At 35.5% G+C, this 22,057-nt stretch overlaps 2 protein-coding genes across 4 annotated transcripts in view; both read right to left on the bottom strand.

Annotated features, from left to right (window-relative positions):
- LOC139853728 (serine carboxypeptidase-like 18) overlaps nt 1-22,057 on the bottom strand; it is a 44,685-nt gene that overhangs the window by 6,263 nt on the left and 16,365 nt on the right. The window contains exons 3-5 of the mRNA XM_071843093.1: nt 553-629; nt 342-464; nt 146-248 (exon numbers count right to left, since the gene is read on the bottom strand). Of these exons, the coding sequence (XP_071699194.1) occupies nt 146-248; nt 342-464; nt 553-629 (303 nt within the window). The remainder of the gene's footprint in view (nt 1-145; nt 249-341; nt 465-552; nt 630-22,057) is intronic.
- On the bottom strand, nt 3,017-21,651 carry LOC139852384 (uncharacterized). 3 transcript variants are annotated; one of them, XM_071841669.1, is made up of 9 exons: nt 21,413-21,651; nt 21,119-21,202; nt 20,890-20,994; nt 10,138-10,296; nt 9,753-10,049; nt 9,468-9,632; nt 8,824-9,262; nt 7,741-8,684; nt 7,321-7,627 (listed from the first exon to the last, which is right to left on the bottom strand). In XM_071841669.1, exons 1-7 carry the CDS (start codon nt 21,546-21,548, stop codon nt 8,877-8,879), a joined length of 1,332 nt encoding a protein of 443 aa, XP_071697770.1. In that variant the 5' UTR covers nt 21,549-21,651; the 3' UTR covers nt 7,321-7,627; nt 7,741-8,684; nt 8,824-8,876. The 3 variants fall into 3 exon arrangements, with proteins under 3 accessions (XP_071697769.1, XP_071697770.1, XP_071697771.1); XM_071841670.1 differs by having other exon boundaries at nt 9,753-10,013; XM_071841668.1 differs by lacking the exons at nt 8,824-9,262; nt 9,468-9,632; nt 9,753-10,049; ... (2 more) ...; nt 21,119-21,202; nt 21,413-21,651 and adding exons at nt 3,017-3,288; nt 3,630-3,705; nt 3,796-5,459; nt 5,874-6,748 and having other exon boundaries at nt 7,281-7,627; nt 7,741-8,681.

Below are 22,057 nucleotides of genomic sequence, written 5' to 3'. Positions count from 1 at the left end.
TATATATATATATATATATATATATATATATATATATATATATATATATATATATATATATATATATATATCATTATGATAGAATTATATATTAAATTAACAGCAATATGAGTTGCCGAACATGTTAAAAAAACAAATCTTGTACCTCTGTATAGCTCTTCTGTGATCATCGGAATAACAATCCCAGAGTAAGAAACTCCAGTAACATACATAGGATTATCAACAAACTTGGGATGATCCCAAATAAACTGCGCGCATATATATAATAATTAGAAGCTATTAATATCGGGAAGTATTATATGTTAATTTATCTCTTAATTAGAACTTGAAGTATTCATAACCTTTCTTATAAATTCAGCAGTTTGTGTTGCTGATAATGTGTCACTACTATGAGCCGCTTCTGGATTTGTTGTATACGAATATCCGGTTAATGTAGGAGCATCCAGATATATGATATTCGCCAGCTTTGAAACCCAAAAAGTATTACTAAATTATTTCATTATTTAATATTTTATTGTATATAAGATGATTGATGATTATCATAACTTGTACCTTGGTCCAAGAATTTGGGTCCAACTCTAAATATGGGAGACCATCTATATAATCTCTATTTTGTAGTTTCAGTGGACCTGTAAGTGTAAAACAATAAAAACCTCATAGATTATTGTGTATTATTGACACAATTTTTAGAGTACAACTAGGTAAAGACCCGCGACTTCGCGGGTGCAGTTAAAAATTAGCATTTTAATGAAAGGTGCATCCTGTGATATAATGAAAGTATCGATTCATATAGTCATTTAACAGTTGTAGTCTGCTCTGATAAAAAACTTAGAATACCAATAAAAAAAATTAAAATAACAGTTGTTTCCCATACATTACTATTCAAAATGCTGAAAGGTATTAGTAGATAGTTCGGTTCTCATATAGGTATTACTTGCCATTGATGATTAAATGAAACCAATCTTTTTTGATAGTTGTGTAGTGTAATCCATGCCAAAGCTCTTTGCCTTATAGTGAGAATAGTTTGAATTTTTTTAAGAGTTGAGATACGTAATTCATCGGCCTGCAGAAGAAGATACATTTAATTAATTTAGACAACAATACTCTAACAGTTCATAATAGTATATTCAAATTGAGATAAAAGTCATAATTGATAAAGAACCTGATCGCAAAAGGTGCTAACAACCGATATCTTCCCTAGATTTTCAGACATTTGATTTGAGAAATTGTTCATTGATGAGAGGTCCCCTTTATCAACAAATGATTTGCCGTTGAACGCATCAGTTAAAGTATGTTGTAAATTATGAACGTTATTTGTGATTTTCATTTCTTCTTCAACAATCTTATATTTAAATGATTCCATCTTACCAATCTGTTGTTCACTTAGTTCCACGTGGTTAACAATTAGCTACATGTCCAAAAGAGAAAACATTTTTAATATTTATTATATTAACTTTAGACAATGATGTTGTATGGCGTAAAGAGTATTTCCATTATTTTTTGCAGCAAATATTACACTATATATATATATATATATATATATATATATATATATATATATATATATATATATCAAATTAATTACTAACCTGTAATATATTGATGGTCGTAAGCCACCAAACCAAGAAAGAAATTGTTCTACATGCGACAACCAGGATCCGAAAAAAATGCTGAATACATTTATTTTTGCTGCATTGTTTTTAAGATTGGTTAGTTGAATGTAATGATCCAATATTTTGTTGTTTATCGGATCAATATCATTATCAGTAGACTGCATCAACAATGTTTTATGAAGACTTAAAACCAGTTGATCATGATCTTGAATCCAGACATTGTATGTTGCTCCAAAATTAACTGGATCTGTTTAGTCATAAAATTTAAATCTGTAAAAATTGATAAGAATTACATATGAGTTATTGATTCTATTGTATTACAAAAGTACCAGGGTTGTGTTGATGAGATTTTAAAACCTGCAATATATTGTTGTAGGTAAAAAAAGAAAAAAGAAATGAGTTAATATTGTTTCTAGATTGAATAATAATATGTTTACAATAGATTACTTCAGTTTACAATAAAATAATGCATTGTTTGAAACCTTTTCAGCGGCTACCCCATGTTCTTGCAGCTGTTGATTTAGTTGTTGAATTGTCATTTTCAAACTGTTTATGCATTCCTATAATGTTAACATTTAACATATACACAAACATATGATATATCAATTTATTGTATGCTATATGAACTGAAGTTAGTATAGATTGCATCATAACAAAAATTCATACGTTAAAATAATACAAAAAAAAAAAACCTGTTTTTGTTGGCGACATTTTTGGACTGCTTGTCTTTTCTTGTTCTTGATATCTTGATCCCTTATCTCCTGTATTATACATAATATTAACTTATGATTCTGAACATTGTAATGGTGGTAAATACAGGTACCTAAGTTTGATCAAAAAGTAACCTACATAAAGGTTTCGATCAGTCTAAATATAATGAAAGTAAATCCTGACGAAATCATGTACCTGTTCCTTTGGTGACAATTGTTTCTTCTTGTATTTACCACGCTTCTTCCTTTGATTATGTGTAGATGGCTGCCCACTTTCAATATTTTCGTCTGGATGGTTCATGTTGGGATTTTTCTGATAAATCGGCCACAATACGTGTGAAGATCTATTTCCAGAGAATTTTTTTTCTTATATTGCGAGCTTAGGTATTAGTATAATTTACAAAAGATAAAAAAAAAACGTGTTATTGATTTGTTTGCAAAATATTAGGAGTTAGTTACTCATATTATTTGACTTTTATTTTAGTAATAGATTTTCCTGCGATTTATCACCAAAGTGACGTTAGATATTGACTTATTTTTATCACAGATCCCAAAATAGTAGGGGACAGATTGTCACACAAATAAGATATAGATTAGGCGAATTATTATTTAACAAAAAAAATGTAATAATGCGAGATATAAGAATGGTAATAATATATAAAGATATAAAAAAATCTTTTAAACTGAATATGTTTCATATTCAAAAAAACAATGAATTCACAAATAAAATAAATTACCAATGGTAGATCACCATCATAGTATAACCACTGACATGTGCTATAGTATGAAATAAATATAAAGATCACACGTACAATATTGAAAAATTTTTACAATTAAAAGGCTGCTAATATCAACAACGTAAGTGTACTTCATCACTTGCTTGTGGTGACCTTGTATGGCATCACTTGATTGTTGTGAATTTACTGCATCAATCCAATTCGTCTAAACCAGTTTTTAGTAATACCCTGCACACATAAAAGGGAACAATTTTTCTTCAGCAACTTTGAACAGTAAAAAAAATAAAACTGAAAAAAATAGATAATCGATGAAATGATTTTTAAATGGGTAAACAGATAATAAATACTTAAATAAGTTGATTAGCTAACTTAAAAAACGCACTGAAAGTGACACATTTTCAGTCTTTGATTTGGGACAGATAAATCAACATTATTGGTTTAACTAACATTTGTGAACCAATACAGGCATCCATGTTCGGCAACACTGTTGTAGGAATCGTATAGTATTGAAAGATAATAAGGGACTATTAGGTGTTTATAAGTTGATAATTTAATGGAATAAGCATTACCTAAAATGGCTTGATGACTCCAAGATATGTTGAGAAGCACTTAGCTGTTGAAAGGCATAACCTGATCTTCCCATCCCTGGAATGCAACGATATATTTAAAAATTGATCAAGTGAAATTCAGTACAAGTATTATTAAGAATGAGAAAAATGGACATAAAACTATTACCTATGAGTTTTTTCTTATACTTTGCAAAACCTCTTTGTATACTACGTTTTTCGTTTTGCATGTGTCATTTCCCTTGTCGTCTAATAGGACTACTTTTAATCCCTTCTTGCTAGTCACACGAGAAACGGCAACATATAGCTGCCCATGAGTGAAAACGGGTTTAGGAAGATATAAACCAACATTAGACAATGATTGACCCTGACTTTTATTAATCGTCATTGAAAAGCACACTGCAATAGGAAATTGCCTTCGCTGAAATCGGACAGCAATCTTTTTGTCACTGGGAGCCACTATCATCCTTGGAATGTAAGTTATATTACCAAACGAATGGCCTGTGATGATTCGTGCTTCAATTGTGTGTTCCCCAAGTCTTTCAACTTGTAGTCTAGTACCATTACATAAACCTTTGGATTGGTCAATGTTACGAAGTAACATAATTGGTACCCCTACTTTAAGAGCTAATCTATGGTTAGGTACGCCGGGTACTTTAAGATCGTTCAAGACCTCTGGTGAATACAATTGTTGTGCAAATAAATCATCATCTTCATCCGGACAAAGACTATCTGAACTATAGTAGACTTTTTCATCACCCTCTATGTTGGACAAAACATGGTCATTTATAGAGTCAACTTGTTCATTTGTAGGAGCAAGTATGGCTCTATCTTGGAAGAATTTAGGGTTTGACAGATTCTCATGTAGTCGAGGATAGGTAGAGTCTATAATAGTATCAATAGGGTTTGTGGCGGTTTTAAGCAAAATATCGTCCGGGAATTCTATACCTGCTTCACCATCATTCGGCAAGTTAAGCTTTCCTTCACCAATTTTTAGAATCCAATTTGCAAAATCTAATAATTCAGTTTCATCTATTTCATTGGTGCCACTTCTCAAACGCATGTTCTTGGTTAGCTCTAACACCTTTACATCCCTCCATAAATAGGAAGAATGAAGTGATGCGTTAACTATCTCTGCTCTTGTACCTCTTTGTATGACTGGTAGGATTTGTCGAAAATCTCAACCAAAAACAACTACCTTGCCACCAAATGGTTTATCTTTGGCTTGTGGACGGATAATGTCCCTCATAGTCCGATCAAAAGCCTCAAAACAGTGCTTGTGCATCATGGGCGCTTCGTCCCAGATTATTAGTTTTGCCTGATTCAAAAGTTTAGCAAGTTCACTATCCGGTTGAATAGAACAAAAAGAATCTTCAACAATATTAATTGGAATGGAAAATCGCGAATGTGCTGTTCTTCCACCGGTTAGTAGTAATGCCGCTATACCGCTTGATGCTACATTAATTACAATGTCTCCACGTGATCTTATAGCTGCGGCAAGTGTTTTCCAAACAAACGTTTTGCCAGTTCCACCATATCCGTACAGAAAATATACACCAGCAGCTTGTTGGTCAAAAGTAGCAACAATAGTGTCGTAAACTCGTTTCTGTTCAGGTGTCATGCTGGCACATAGATTACGGTGTTCTTCTTCAAGGGCAGCAATGTCGTAGTTGAGTTCATCTTGTATGAGCATGTTGCATGAAGTATTTATGAATTCATAATCGGGAAACGGCATGTTTGGTATATTCTTCAATGTTGATCCTGAACGATTTAACTCAATCTCTATTTTAGCAAGAGCCAAATTGTGAAGAACCTTTCTCAATTTGTCAACATCTGCAAGAACAATGTGATAAATTATATTAGTATATGAAGTATAAATAGGAAAGTCAATAATACTAATATTATAGATTTCTGCTAATAATATTTAGACTCAACATTATGTGCGAATTTAATGTCAACTATAAACGTAAACTCTGATAGACAAAATGGTAAAATTCAAGTGCATTTATTTTAACTATGTTGATTTTAGTGTTTTACATAAACAGAGTTTACCCAATTTATATTGTGTGGTTTATACAGAACATAAACTTTGTGACCTGATAAAACGTTTGATTATCATACTTATGAGTGTTTCATAACAGAATGCAAAAGTTCGTCCTACGAATTTGAAAACAATTATTATAACAATATGATTCATGAGTACTTTATGATTTAAAAAGTTATAAAGTATTAATATAAGAAACATACCGTTTGTTCTTAATTTTTCTGGAACTTCATGCTTTAGATCATCAGATAGTAAGTCACACGTTTCTTTCCATACACGGTCAGGACAAGCAATACTGTCTGATGTGATTAACGATACAAATAATCCACGACAATAGTGGCCAGAAGCCCAAGTATGAGTCTCTTTAATGGAAGCAATGTATTCCTTATCATCATTTAAAAGTCCGAGTGCGTAACATGCTTCCTTAAATGACTCATGAACCGTACCATCAACCGTGCGTATATCTTCAAAACACGTTGGTCCCCTTACTTTGTTCAATAATATACGAAGATAGTAAGATTCACCTGATTTAGGATGCACAAAATGGATTCGTCCAACAGTTTTCTGGCTTGTTCTTTTAGTCCACTTTCGTGTATTACCATTCCAAACATAGTATCTTGGAAATTCAACGTAAGTGTATTGGCGTGCTTCACTATCATGTCGGTTTCGGTTCATCCATTCTATAAATTGAGAAGCAGCAACTGATGGTTTTTCCATAACAGATTCCATGGGCTCGTCTTCGTCAAATACAATTGGCTGGTGGTCTGGCAAGTGAAAAGACAGTCTGTACACTGCTGGTGACCTATTGACAATTTCGTAATTGAATAAACGCCAAGATGCCTCACAAGCAGAAATGTATCGGCAGCTATAATACTCAGCTATCTCATCCTTTTCCTTCAAACTGTGTTTACTGGTATCTGATGGAGTGTCATTTTCTTGAAACGATACCGATATCCTATCTGGACCCTTGTTTATATATTTGAATAAATATTTTATGGATCCAATTTGATTGCACGACTCGACGTTGATATGAGCTTCGTATTGTTTTAAGAGGGTTTTGTTGTATGGGACAACGTGCCTGCATTTTATACTACCATAGTTAGCATGAAAATATAATTGAATTCGATATTCAATTAAAGCTAAAAACGTAAAACATTGAATATAAAAAGCACATTATAATGCAAAAAGCAGTAAGTAACTTATGTAGGAAAATGATGATGCAGTTTTTCCATGTTTCAGCAATGACGTTTTGTTGTATGTTGTTGAGTTGAGAAGAATAAATATTCAGCAATTGATAGAGAATCAGAAGGGTAATGAAAAATGCAAAGGTCATCAGGCTCTTTAATGGATCATTATGGATATTGACTAATCTGTGTTTTTAGTCAGGTCAAAGTGGTAGTGTGATGTCATACAAAGTATCAATAATATGTAGAATAAAGCTAAGTATCATCTTATTTAAAAATCATTGAATCTAAAAAATTAAATCTTAAAAAATGCAAAAAAAATAAAAAGTATTCAGTAACCTCAAAAAATACTGAATTGTTCAGTAGTCCCACAAAAATAAATTTAAACAATGTTATAAAAAAGAGTGATTTATTTATAGAACTGACCTGTTGTCAAGTTTCGAGTCTTTTTTCATAATAAAATTCCCATCGTCACGTCTCCTATAAAGAGGAAATCCTTCGGGATCAAAATGTGTTTCGTCCGTAAAATCCTTGGGAAAACGCTTTGAGCATTTTTTGTTTACAACATGATAGATGTTTTGGGCCACAAGGTCTGTGCATCATAAAATCCTGGACCAGTGTATACAACTCTGGATCGTCTTCTTTGTTTGGTATTTCAGCGCATATGAAATCATCTATGTCCTCTGGATTTGGCATTTTGTCATTTTTGTCTATAAATATGCATATATGAGCATGTGGAAGACCTCTTTTTTGAAACTCTATGACGTACAGATCTGATTATTATTAAAAATAGATATTTAAAAACAGTGGTAAAAAATAAATTAGTAGTAATTAAACTGTACATATAAATATAATGAAGATCGTGCAACAATTAAAAGAAACTTACTTCCTAGTAGTTTGCCAAATAGTTTCTCTTTTTTTATCTGTTTCATCATAGCATCCAACTTAATCTTAAACACACGGGTGGTTATATCTGGACGGTCTTCAGGTTTCAAATTATATGGTTCTAAAAACCTAAGAATCTCTGGCCACTGAGAGTTGCATGTGAATGTTATAAAAAAATCAGGATAGCCAAATGCTCTAACAATGGCCATGGCGTCCAAGTAATTTTGCTGCATATATCGTGCACCACCAGTAAAGGATGAAGGTAGTGTGACTCTAGTACCCATGACTGAAACGTCATAATCACCTGAATTTTGTGCCTCGTATAAAGAGGATAGTTGCACCCTTCTGAAAGCTTTTTGATTGTTTCTAATGTAAAAAAGTCTCGTGTTTTCAACCATTGTATAAGCATCAACTATAAACTGTTGTAATAATTTTCTTGACAACAATATCAATGATGTTTCATTTATCCTCTTTTGCAACCGAAAAGCAAAAAACTCTCTTATTGTGAGTTTAGAATGACCTGTGGCATCCTCTATCTCGACACCTTTATGGAAAATATCTGGTCGATATCCATCCTCCGCATACGGGAACAATATAGGATACTGTAGTGCAAGATAAGAAGGGTGCAACTCACTGATACGTTTTAAACCCTTAGAACGCCGATCCAAAATAATGTCCCTTTTGTCTGTGGTGCCATCAAGATCTCCGATTACCAAAGCAGCAACCTCATCAGCTGTTGGTAGATTATATGTCCTTCCGTCTTTAGCTCTACTGCCAATCAATTTGATTTTTATAGTTTCTTTTTCATCCATGTCATATCTATCTCTTGCCATTCTAAATTTCTTTACTAAAGGATTTGTTTGATCCAGCAATCCCTTTAATCTGAAAACAGTGTCAGAATCGAGTGCATATTGGCTCTTGTTTATGGTTGTATTGCGTGAATTGCTGTTGTAAAAAACGAACACATAAATATATTAGTTACATGTTATCATAAAAAATAAAATAAAATGTTTAGATTAACTAGTACTAAATAATAAACATTTCTAAGTTTAGAAAAAGAATGATTCATGTTCAGAATATTTACCTGTACGCATTTATCCGGTTGTCAACCTCATGTTTAGTATCGTAAATGTATAATTAGCAAAATCTTGGCTCTTTGCCCGGCTGTGGTATTAAGCTTCCTCCTAGATGGTAATTTTGACCACACATACGATAAACATATGGACCTTTACCTGAGTTAATTTTATGATCCACTTTCCCACCAATAGAGGTTAAACTAAACATCATGTTATTACGCCTCACGTTTTCAACAAACTTCCTAGACCTGTCGGAATTGCCTGAGAAAAGGTCCAAGAGTAACTGTGGTGGTTTATTCAAAGTTGGAAGTTCTACTTTTCCGTTCAAACAACATAGAGAATATATCTTTTTCGTGAAACTCTTGTTGCCGCGCATTGCTTCAGATTTCCATAAGCATGCCTTACACGCGTTACACACATATATAGCATCACCAATGTCTCTATATTCTGTATACCAAATAGATAAGTTTGAGTGGCATATTAATTATTAATTAATATGTTCTTATAATACGTTCAAAACATGTTCTATGTGATAGATGACATCTAATGGAAATAAAGTCTGCGGGTAGTTGCTTTAATTGCATAATATACTGAAATTGAAGTAGTGCAAGTAATGTACGAAATAGAAATCAGAATGCATATGTTTATGTACCAGTAGATATTCCAGCCTTTTTTGAAGAATCTGAGTCACAAGAGCGAATGTTTGAGTTATTTGTAGCAGACATTCCAACGGCTATCAAGTCGTTATCGCTAAAAGTGTATTTTGGCGGTCGTCCTCGACGCTTAGGTATGTTCTGACTTCTATTTATTCGCAAATCTATTGTAGTTGAAGATGATTGTTGTCTTGAAAAAAAATAGTCAATTGCATAACATTTAAAGATTACTTAGAAGTTTATGTACATAAATAGGATTGTGGTATAATATAATTCATCATAACCTTCTGAGCAAACTGTGTCATTTTGCGAATTAGCAGTGTCGATAGGAGATTTATTTGCTTGTTGAATTTTCTTCGGTCTTCCCCTTGGTCTAGATGTTTGAGGAGTGTTTGACAGTTGACCAACATCGTTTGACTTGCTGTTTCCACATGAGATACTGTCTAATGTACTTGTTACGTGTGTATGGACAGTTCTGATTGCATTTACTTCTGGATTTTTTTTGGCCAATGTGGGAACTTGTATAATTGTATCTTGTGTTGTGACTGCATGTACTCCATTGGTTAGCCCTTTTGATTGTACTGTATTTTTTATACAGTTACATTCAATTAAAAACTTTGTGAATTGCTATAATATTTAAAATACATACGACAGAATGTAATGCCTAACCGTTATGATTAATATTGATTGGACTTGTTGTTAGGTTGAACGGAATTGGTTGTGTATTTTCTAATCTGTAAATTGGTGGCCTGCCTCTTCGCTTTGATCCGATGATAGTGCCAGATGTGGTAGTGGGTGTATGTGAAATCTTAGGTTCACCATGTATTACTGGTATGAAAGTGTACACATGAATATCGTGTAGCGACCCCGACAAATCGTCAAGTGACGGCGTCGACTACGTGGGTCCCATTACCTGGTCATAAGTCTTTATGACAATGTTTGACCAAAATATGTCGCCCTTATTTCAAAATAAAGATTGTTTTCAAAGTTTACAAGAATTGTTCAACCAAAAGTTAAGTTACAAGGTTATAAGTACATTTGAAATCTAGGCGACACGGTTTAAAGTAAAGTCAAAAGACGCTCCATGAAAAGCATGTATACTCGACATCCAATGCAAGTATCAAATAATGAGCGGAAGCATGTATCACATATCGTGCAAGACCTGAGAAAAACATAGAAATCTGTCAACGAAAAACGTTGGTGAAATCATAGGTTTAGTAAGTAAATTGTATTGAACCACAAGGTTCTTTAAGAATTGCTCAACCAGAATCATTCACATTCCAAAATAGTATTTGTATCACGAGCTCCCAATTATCAAGGCTTAACCGAATCTTCCCTCTGAATTTTGAATTTAGTGTTAGAACTTACACTATACATTGTTGAAATTATATTTCATTCACTAACGGTAGCGAACCGTCTGAATGAGGGTTTGTTAAACCCGTATGGCCACACAACATAATTACACGCTTACACTTACACCCTGCAAGTGGAACTAATGATAATTGGATTGAGGACTTTTGTTCAAACTCGTATGCATCTTTGTATTCGTATTTGTTCACAATGTAAAAGCATGAAAAGTAAATAAGTATGAAATGTATGTGTTTCTCAGCCCACGATGTAAAGAATAAAAGTGATTGCAAAAGTGGGACTATGATCTCACCTTGAGTGCAAGAGTTAATAAAGTACTTCGACAAGTAAACGCGTGCAAAGACAAAGCTAGTCTTGACCTAAACATATAGGTTATATCAATAACGGTAAACACAAAACGGTCAAAGATGTTCAATTAGTCCTATGGCTCAATACGACTCGATTAATATAGCATGTGAAGCAAATTGTCAAGTTTCATGCAAGATACAAGTATAAAAGCATGTTAGGAAGATTGCATAATTAATTGGTTAAGTTTGACAAAAAGTCAAACTTGGTCGGGTCAAAGTCAACGAAAAAGTCAACATGTTCGGGTCGGGTCCCGGACTATTTTTCTATGCTAATTATTCATATACAAGTATATTAGAACAAGTTTCATGTGAATCGGAGGTCGATAGCTAGTCAAACATTTCGCGTGAAATGCGCCAAACAAAGCAGAATCTGGCCAGGCCAATCCGCGCGCCGCGCGGGGATGGGGCGCGCCGCGCCACCATCTGGGCAGAGATTTCTGGTCAGTTTTTCAAAGTATGCACGAACCAAACATCAAACATTCACCATTTATGATTCGCAAACAACCAAAACATGTATCTTATATCCTCGGAAAGGTATTTTGACGAGCAATACAACTAACCACATATCATCAAACAAAAACATCATTTACAATAGCCGAAATCTCATCAAGTGATCAATAAAAGTCCATTTTCAAAGTTTCAAGTTCGTAAAACGTATTTTATGATTCGGGAATCCAATTTACACATACGATATGCCGTTTCGAAGGTAATTAAGCATACATTGCATCTAAACACTTACTAACAACATTAACAAGTATTCAACGCATCAAAAGTTCGTTTCAAAGTCTATCAAACCCTAGTCAAACATCACAAAATCCTTAATCGGGTTTTTGAAGTTTTCTTAATCAACCTACGCATCAAAACGAAGCTAGTGATACTAGTAACACAATTAAAACATGAACTTTAACAATCAAACAACATTTAATCTTCCAAAATGCAAGATTAAGCAAACCCATTTCAAATGTTCAAACTAGTTACTCAAAACAACAAATCGAGCAAGTAAATCATATATTCATGCTAGACACGAGCCATAGACACTAACTAACACCATTTCAAATCAAAAACACGAATTTAGAGAAATCTAGAGTTTTAGAAATGTTACCCAAACGAGATGAAGTTGGTATCAAATTGTAGAGGATGAAGAGAGGATTCCAAATATGTAATTTGTTTTGTTGTAAGCCTCCTAGATCGAATTTAGATGATGAATGATTGAATTGGGTGTTTGTGTGTGTGTTCTTGCTAGAGAGAAAGAGAGAGAGAGGGAGATGGTTGAATGGTGGTGATTGGGGTGGACTAGTTGACCTAGTCAACTAGTTTGCCCCGTGTCAATTTTAGTCCCTCGAGTTTAGAAGCGGGTGCGGGATTTAACCGATCGAATATTTTAAATTACACGAGAGTACGGGAGACGTTATCTTCCAACAACGAGAATATTTAAAATGTTACATAACAAAGGATACGAATCTAGATACGAAGGGTATTATTTAAAAAGAAAAAGACGGGCGTTAAAATAATTTAACGGAAAAATGCGGGATGTTACATTATCCACACCTCAAAAGAAATTTCGTCCCGAAATTTAGTTGGAAGTAGTAGTCGATATCTCTTACTCGAGACTTTACGTTGTCAATGCTATGAATAAGTGAAAGTACGTTCTTGAGGGTTCTCATGAATTTGGATAGTCAGGGTTTTACGTTGCATTAAGGTTCGGTTTTTACGATCCCCGGTTTCAACTGGTTTTCCTATGAAGAGAAGTTTGTCATCGATAGTTGATGTATCCAGCAGGATTGCACGTTCCTGTTCCGCAGGACACGTTTCTAAGTTTGTTACACGAAATGTAGGGTCAACGGAAACTTAATTGAGTCGGAAGTTCTAAACGGTTGGGAGCGGTTCTAATACGCCCCAAGGTTTCAAAAGGTTCAATATTGCGGTTATAACCTTCCTCGTTTTCCCAAAATGGATTACACCTTTCCAAGGTGCGGGTTCTCAATATTACGCGATTACACGCTGGGATTTGTGAGGTTTTCATCTAAGTTTGGTATGACTCTTTTGGGCGACTACGGGTCGTCTCGAGCCCTTCTCGGACTTGGATTATCTCAATTGTTGTTTCTTGGATGAGTTAAGATTCGGTGTTTTGTTTGCCACATGCTTTGGTCCAACGAATAGGGGTATGACATTAGCGGTCATATAGGGTTTCGGAAAGTGCGTGTGAACACACGAGTGGTAACTACTGTTGTAAGAGGGATCTACTAAAAGCGACCATGCAAGTTTGAAACATGTCTTTTGAAGACGTAAATCGTTCGTTTGTTCGGTTCGTCTGTTTGTGGGTGGTACGCGGTACTCATGTCTAAGCGGGTCTCCAAGGTTTCTTGTAAAACTAGAGGCGAAACGAGTATTTCGATACGGGATATTTGACAAAGATACTCCGTGTTGGAATAGAATCTCTTAAGATATGTTTGAACAAGTCAGTTAGGGTTCGAAAAATGTTCGTTAGGACTATTCACCCTCGTGGCGAATACTAATATAATATGAGGAATTTCTCTATCCATGGAGAAATGTCACAAGGAGTTTCCTTAAACGGAAATGCGAGTGATAAAGATAGGAGTGAAATGAGGACTGAGAATAGGATGAGCTTACATCTCGAGGTTGCCATAACGCGCCTCTAGTTGTCGAAAATTGAAGTCTGGAAGAGAAACAAGATAGTACACGTAGTTGTATAGTTCGGGGTTGAATAATAGTTGGCCGATTATCAGAAACACAAGGACGTTAAGTCAAAGAAGAGTGAAGTATCGTTGGATTGTGTGTTATCTTAAATTCCAGTAATATCAGACAGTAACGGTGAAATAACAGAGGTATGTGTGTGGTACGTGATGACGAGAAAGTTGATCGGATCTACAGTTTAATATTCGAATTCTTCGTGCAAAATAACGAATTTTTGTTACGTTAATTTTGAGTCGAGAGAGTATGCCTTTCGGCGTTCATGTAGAAATATTTCCATGTTTGAGTTCCATCTGTTGCTATACGATTTTAACTAGAAATGTTGGTGTGAAGAATCACGCTCAAGGTTCGAATACGGAGAGGTTTAAAGTTTTCCCTTAGTGAGTTAACGAGTGTAAAAGTCGGGTAACACGAGAAAAGTCAGAAATGAATCTTCGGTGATAACAGGCGAGATCTAAGATTTTACGAATACAAGTCTGAGTTGGGAGAGTTTCCTGATTACATGTGGCTTGATTTCGAGATTGATTGTAATGCCTTGACCATTAACATCATGGTCTAGAAAATTGGACTTCGTTCAACAGAAATTCTCACTCGGAGAATTTGGTATAAAGTTGCTCTTTTCTCAAAAGTTCGAGCGTAAGATGGTGATGTCGTTCGTTTCCTTCTTTACTTAAATAAGTTAAGATGTCATCTATAAATACGATAACAGATTAGTCTATATGAATTTGTATACGCGGTTCAAGAGGTTTATGGATACGGGCGAGCCCTAAATAAATCAAACGGTACTAAGAGAGTTTTACAACTAACGTTGCGAGTTCGGAAAGTGGCTTAGGAGACATCGTCTCACTTAACCCCCAATTGATGATAACCGGAACGGAGGTCGATTTGGAAACTACGGGATTCGTGCAAAAAAAATCATGAGGTAATGGATGCGAGGGAGAGGGTATCGGTTTCCAACCGAAAATTTCTCAGTTCACAATAATCTATACAAGATTTTTTTTTTTTTTTTTTTTTTTTTTTTTTTTAAAGAATAGGTTCCGAGCTCTCTAGTTCTATAGGTGTCAAGTCAAAAGTCTTAACGTATATCCTCCAATAAAATTTATAGGCACACAATATTTTCCGTTGGTCACTTAAATCGTCTAAGTAATATCTAGGGAAAAAAAGTGGAATGTAAAGAGCACGAGTCAAAGACTTGGTTAATAAACATCTAGCGGTAATCGAATCGAATAAGTATGAAATATACTGTTTGTTGTGAAGAAACGTACCCGTGACTAGTCCATCGTCGTCTCGGGCATCCTAGGTGTCGATGTTGAAAGTTCAACGGCGTGCGTTGGGGTTGATTTTCTTGTTTGGGCACGCACTCCTAAAATGACCCGGTTGGCCACATTCAAAACAAACACCCGTCTTGGGTGCATTGTGCTCCTTTTGGGCGACGGGAGCGGTATTCCTACAATCGTGGGCTACATGGCCACTTCTTTGACACTTCAAGCAAAATGGTTTGCCACATTCACCTAAATGATGTTTGTAGCACTCGTTACAATACGGTAGGTGTCCGGTATAACCTTTCTTGCCGTTGGGGATGAAGGGCTTCTTGGCGGGGTTGTTGTAATTGCTTGATTGGGGGGCTTCCCATTTTCTTTTGTTGTCACCCGACTTATCTTCGGCTTTACGTGCCGGCACTTCAATCTCGTCCACTGTTTCAATCAATTGGCGGGCCATATTCAAAGCCTCTTGGTGGTTAGCGGGTTTGGATGACATTACTCCTTGTTTGATGCTCTTGGGGAGACCATCCATGTAAAGTTCAACCCTTAAAGATTCAGGGTTCACAAGATTTGGGCACATCAAAGCAAGTTCGGAGAATCGTTGATTATAGGCCTTAAGGTCGTTCCCGACCGCTTTCAGAGCTCTTAGTTCTTGTTCGAGCCTTCGGGTTTCTTCGCGAGGAAAATATTCGGTGATCATCTTTCCTCTTAAGTCGGCCCAAGAGAGAGCGTGGGCTTCGTGGATACCCACCGATTGTACATACGAATTCCACCATGTGAGAGCGGTACCGGCGAAGGTGTGAGTGAAATATCTAACCTTGTCTTGGTCTCGACAACCGCTTATGCTAAAGACGGCTTCCGTTTGCTCAAACCATCGGGTGAGCACAACCGGTCCCCCGGTTCCATCGAAAGTGTGAGGTTTGCACCCTATGAAATTCTTATAGGAGCATCCTTCGTTGGAATTTCCGGCTCCATGGTTGTTGTGGTTGTGGTTGTTATTGATGTCGGAGGAGGTACTAGCCATAGCCGCACCTATGGCGGCGGCTATCATGCGTTGAAAAGCTTGTTCGGAAGTTTCATTACGTGGCCCGCGACGGGGAGGCATTGTTCCTTCAAGACACAAGAATATCTTTGATTAGTATTCTCAATAATACTAATCATGATATGGAATGATGATGTAGAGAAAATTTTCCTTGACTCGCCTTAAATTATTTATGTCATAATGTCGGAATGTCCATATGAATCACCGTAATATAATCCCGGAAATTATATTACCCTGATTCTCATGTGCATTTAACATTACTTCATAAAGTCAAGGTGGCGCGTCAACAAAATTTATCAACGTAAGATCAAGATCGAATACGAGTTAGATATGATAGAAGAGTTCGAGTATAAATGCACAAATAGTCAAGTAATTCCTACTTCAGTCTATATGCCGGTTGTAGTCTAGATTCACCTATGTACCCTATGACTCGGGGTGGACACAAATGAACTCTAAATCCCTACAACCAAGGCTCTGATACCACTTGTAGCGACCCCGACAAATCGTCAAGTGACGGCGTCGACTACGTGGGTCCCATTACCTGGTCATAAGTCTTTATGACAATGTTTGACCAAAATATGTCGCCCTTATTTCAAAATAAAGATTGTTTTCAAAGTTTACAAGAATTGTTCAACCAAAAGTTAAGTTACAAGGTTATAAGTACATTTGAAATCTAGGCGACACGGTTTAAAGTAAAGTCAAAAGACGCTCCATGAAAAGCATGTATACTCGACATCCAATGCAAGTATCAAATAATGAGCGGAAGCATGTATCACATATCGTGCAAGACCTGAGAAAAACATAGAAATCTGTCAACGAAAAACGTTAGTGAAATCATAGGTTTAGTAAGTAAATTGTATTGAACCACAAGGTTCTTTAAGAATTGCTCAACCAGAATCATTCACATTCCAAAATAGTATTTGTATCACGAGCACCCAATTATCAAGGCTTAACCGAATCTTCCCTCTGAATTTTGAATTTAGTGTTAGAACTTACACTATACATTGTTGAAATTATATTTCATTCACTAACGGTAGCGAACCGTCTGAATGAGGGTTTGTTAAACCCGTATGGCCACACAACATAATTACACGCTTACACTTACACCCTGCAAGTGGAACTAATGATAATTGGATTGAGGACTTTTGTTCAAACTCGTATGCATCTTTGTATTCGTATTTGTTCACAATGTAAAAGCATGAAAAGTAAATAAGTATGAAATGTATGTGTTTCTCAGCCCACGATGTAAAGAATAAAAGTGATTGCAAAAGTGGGACTATGATCTCACCTTGAGTGCAAGAGTTAATAAAGTACTTCGACAAGTAAACGCGTGCAAAGACAAAGCTAGTCTTGACCTAAACATATAGGTTATATCAATAACGGTAAACACAAAACGGTCAAAGATGTTCAATTAGTCCTATGGCTCAATACGACTCGATTAATATAGCATGTGAAGCAAATTGTCAAGTTTCATGCAAGATACAAGTATAAAAGCATGTTAGGAAGATTGCATAATTAATTGGTTAAGTTTGACAAAAAGTCAAACTTGGTCGGGTCAAAGTCAACGAAAAAGTCAACATGTTCGGGTCGGGTCCCGGACTATTTTTCTATGCTAATTATTCATATACAAGTATATTAGAACAAGTTTCATGTGAATCGGAGGTCGATAGCTAGTCAAACATTTCGCGTGAAATGCGCCAAACAAAGCAGAATCTGGCCAGGCCAATCCGCGCGCCGCGCGGGGATGGGGCGCGCCGCGCCACCATCTGGGCAGAGATTTCTGGTCAGTTTTTCAAAGTATGCACGAACCAAACATCAAACATTCACCATTTATGATTCGCAAACAACCAAAACATGTATCTTATATCCTCGGAAAGGTATTTTGACGAGCAATACAACTAACCACATATCATCAAACAAAAACATCATTTACAATAGCCGAAATCTCATCAAGTGATCAATAAAAGTCCATTTTCAAAGTTTCAAGTTCGTAAAACGTATTTTATGATTCGGGAATCCAATTTACACATACGATATGCCGTTTCGAAGGTAATTAAGCATACATTGCATCTAAACACTTACTAACAACATTAACAAGTATTCAACGCATCAAAAGTTCGTTTCAAAGTCTATCAAACCCTAGTCAAACATCACAAAATCCTTAATCGGGTTTTTGAAGTTTTCTTAATCAACCTACGCATCAAAACGAAGCTAGTGATACTAGTAACACAATTAAAACATGAACTTTAACAATCAAACAACATTTAATCTTCCAAAATGCAAGATTAAGCAAACCCATTTCAAATGTTCAAACTAGTTACTCAAAACAACAAATCGAGCAAGTAAATCATATATTCATGCTAGACACGAGCCATAGACACTAACTAACACCATTTCAAATCAAAAACACGAATTTAGAGAAATCTAGAGTTTTAGAAATGTTACCCAAACGAGATGAAGTTGGTATCAAATTGTAGAGGATGAAGAGAGGATTCCAAATATGTAATTTGTTTTGTTGTAAGCCTCCTAGATCGAATTTAGATGATGAATGATTGAATTGGGTGTTTGTGTGTGTGTTCTTGCTAGAGAGAAAGAGAGAGAGAGGGAGATGGTTGAATGGTGGTGATTGGGGTGGACTAGTTGACCTAGTCAACTAGTTTGCCCCGTGTCAATTTTAGTCCCTCGAGTTTAGAAGCGGGTGCGGGATTTAACCGATCGAATATTTTAAATTACACGAGAGTACGGGAGACGTTATCTTCCAACAACGAGAATATTTAAAATGTTACATAACAAAGGATACGAATCTAGATACGAAGGGTATTATTTAAAAAGAAAAAGACGGGCGTTAAAATAATTTAACGGAAAAATGCGGGATGTTACATTATCCACACCTCAAAAGAAATTTCGTCCCGAAATTTAGTTGGAAGTAGTAGTCGATATCTCTTACTCGAGACTTTACGTTGTCAATGCTATGAATAAGTGAAAGTACGTTCTTGAGGGTTCTCATGAATTTGGATAGTCAGGGTTTTACGTTGCATTAAGGTTCGGTTTTTACGATCCCCGGTTTCAACTGGTTTTCCTATGAAGAGAAGTTTGTCATCGATAGTTGATGTATCCAGCAGGATTGCACGTTCCTGTTCCGCAGGACACGTTTCTAAGTTTGTTACACGAAATGTAGGGTCAACGGAAACTTAATTGAGTCGGAAGTTCTAAACGGTTGGGAGCGGTTCTAATACGCCCCAAGGTTTCAAAAGGTTCAATATTGCGGTTATAACCTTCCTCGTTTTCCCAAAATGGATTACACCTTTCCAAGGTGCGGGTTCTCAATATTACGCGATTACACGCTGGGATTTGTGAGGTTTTCATCTAAGTTTGGTATGACTCTTTTGGGCGACTACGGGTCGTCTCGAGCCCTTCTCGGACTTGGATTATCTCAATTGTTGTTTCTTGGATGAGTTAAGATTCGGTGTTTTGTTTGCCACATGCTTTGGTCCAACGAATAGGGGTATGACATTAGCGGTCATATAGGGTTTCGGAAAGTGCGTGTGAACACACGAGTGGTAACTACTGTTGTAAGAGGGATCTACTAAAAGCGACCATGCAAGTTTGAAACATGTCTTTTGAAGACGTAAATCGTTCGTTTGTTCGGTTCGTCTGTTTGTGGGTGGTACGCGGTACTCATGTCTAAGCGGGTCTCCAAGGTTTCTTGTAAAACTAGAGGCGAAACGAGTATTTCGATACGGGATATTTGACAAAGATACTCCGTGTTGGAATAGAATCTCTTAAGATATGTTTGAACAAGTCAGTTAGGGTTCGAAAAATGTTCGTTAGGACTATTCACCCTCGTGGCGAATACTAATATAATATGAGGAATTTCTCTATCCATGGAGAAATGTCACAAGGAGTTTCCTTAAACGGAAATGCGAGTGATAAAGATAGGAGTGAAATGAGGACTGAGAATAGGATGAGCTTACATCTCGAGGTTGCCATAACGCGCCTCTAGTTGTCGAAAATTGAAGTCTGGAAGAGAAACAAGATAGTACACGTAGTTGTATAGTTCGGGGTTGAATAATAGTTGGCCGATTATCAGAAACACAAGGACGTTAAGTCAAAGAAGAGTGAAGTATCGTTGGATTGTGTGTTATCTTAAATTCCAGTAATATCAGACAGTAACGGTGAAATAACAGAGGTATGTGTGTGGTACGTGATGACGAGAAAGTTGATCGGATCTACAGTTTAATATTCGAATTCTTCGTGCAAAATAACGAATTTTTGTTACGTTAATTTTGAGTCGAGAGAGTATGCCTTTCGGCGTTCATGTAGAAATATTTCCATGTTTGAGTTCCATCTGTTGCTATACGATTTTAACTAGAAATGTTGGTGTGAAGAATCACGCTCAAGGTTCGAATACGGAGAGGTTTAAAGTTTTCCCTTAGTGAGTTAACGAGTGTAAAAGTCGGGTAACACGAGAAAAGTCAGAAATGAATCTTCGGTGATAACAGGCGAGATCTAAGATTTTACGAATAGTGCCAGATGTGGTAGTGGGTGTATGTGAAATCTTAGGTTCACCATGTATTACTGGTATGAAAGTGTACACATGAATATCGTGTGTAATAATAATAATAATTGTAAAAAATAGTAACCAAATATATCAAATTTATTATTTAGTTATATAATTTGATGTACTGACCATTTTCGTTGAACCTAAAATTTGTACCAACTGATAATGGTGAAGACCTGTATCGTGAAGTAATAAGTTGCGATGGCGTACTTGGATATGATGTTTGTTGTGGAGCTGCAATTGAATAAGATGAAAATGTTCAACACTATAAAATCTCTTCACAAAAGGTCAATTGGAAATAATATATATCTGTACTATAAGTTTAGATCTCATAAAAGAAAACTTCAAACTTGCTTACTGTTAGTTATATCTTGCAGTACTGAAGAGTGTCTATTTGAGCAGGAGGACTCCACATTTTTTGAGTGTGCAAATGGTTTAATACCTGCAATAATAGGAAACAACTAAAAGTCTGTATGATTCAATATGAAATCTTTTATCTTGTTATTATGCAATAATCATGTAGTTATTTTTGAGCATACATGCTTTTTTTGTAATAGAAATTACTGATTTACAATGATTTTCAAACTACAAAATCAACATATACAATTGTGGATAGATGAAATTAAGATTCAAATAGTACTAAGGTAATAACCTGGAACGATTTTTGTGCCCGATTCAGAAGAAACACCTTTTATTGATCCACGGTTATTCCAGTTTGATGCTTCTTTGCCGGACTTTGTTAATTTTCTTTTCCTGCAGTTTACTAACGATTCATGTGTATCTGACATGACCAAATTTGAATTGTTGCGTGGAGTGACAATGTGTGTGTTTGATAACCCTATTGGCGTGAAATTACCTCCAATTTGGATCTGGATTTGAATTTCAATTGAAAATTGAATGAATTGAATATGATGATTGGGTTTAAAAAAAGGAATAGGAAACGGGTGCTAAAATTTAGGGTTTATAAAAGGAATGCTTATGCTTATTGACATAATAAAGCTATAAAGCTATATCTATATATCTATATCTATATATCTATATCTATATATATTATTCCCGTATTATTTTTTTATATAAATTATTTATTAATTTAATTATTAACATTTAATTTAACATAATATTAGCAGTGCGATTGTATATAAATATAATATAATCTTGTTTGTTGGACACTTTTGGGCATTAGTTTTAGTTGGGCTATTATTTTCATACAAATAGGCTATTCAATTTAAATAGTTGGGCTATTTAAAAACTATCCTTCAGAATATATAGATAATTTCATATGCTATTACAACTTTTT

The sequence above is a fragment of the Rutidosis leptorrhynchoides genome, chromosome 6 (assembly GCF_046630445.1).
Source record: "Rutidosis leptorrhynchoides isolate AG116_Rl617_1_P2 chromosome 6, CSIRO_AGI_Rlap_v1, whole genome shotgun sequence".
Taxonomy (NCBI): Eukaryota; Viridiplantae; Streptophyta; class Magnoliopsida; order Asterales; family Asteraceae; genus Rutidosis; species Rutidosis leptorrhynchoides.
The sequence above is the reverse complement of the archived record's forward strand: the minus strand, read 5'-3'. Positions and strand labels throughout refer to the sequence as shown.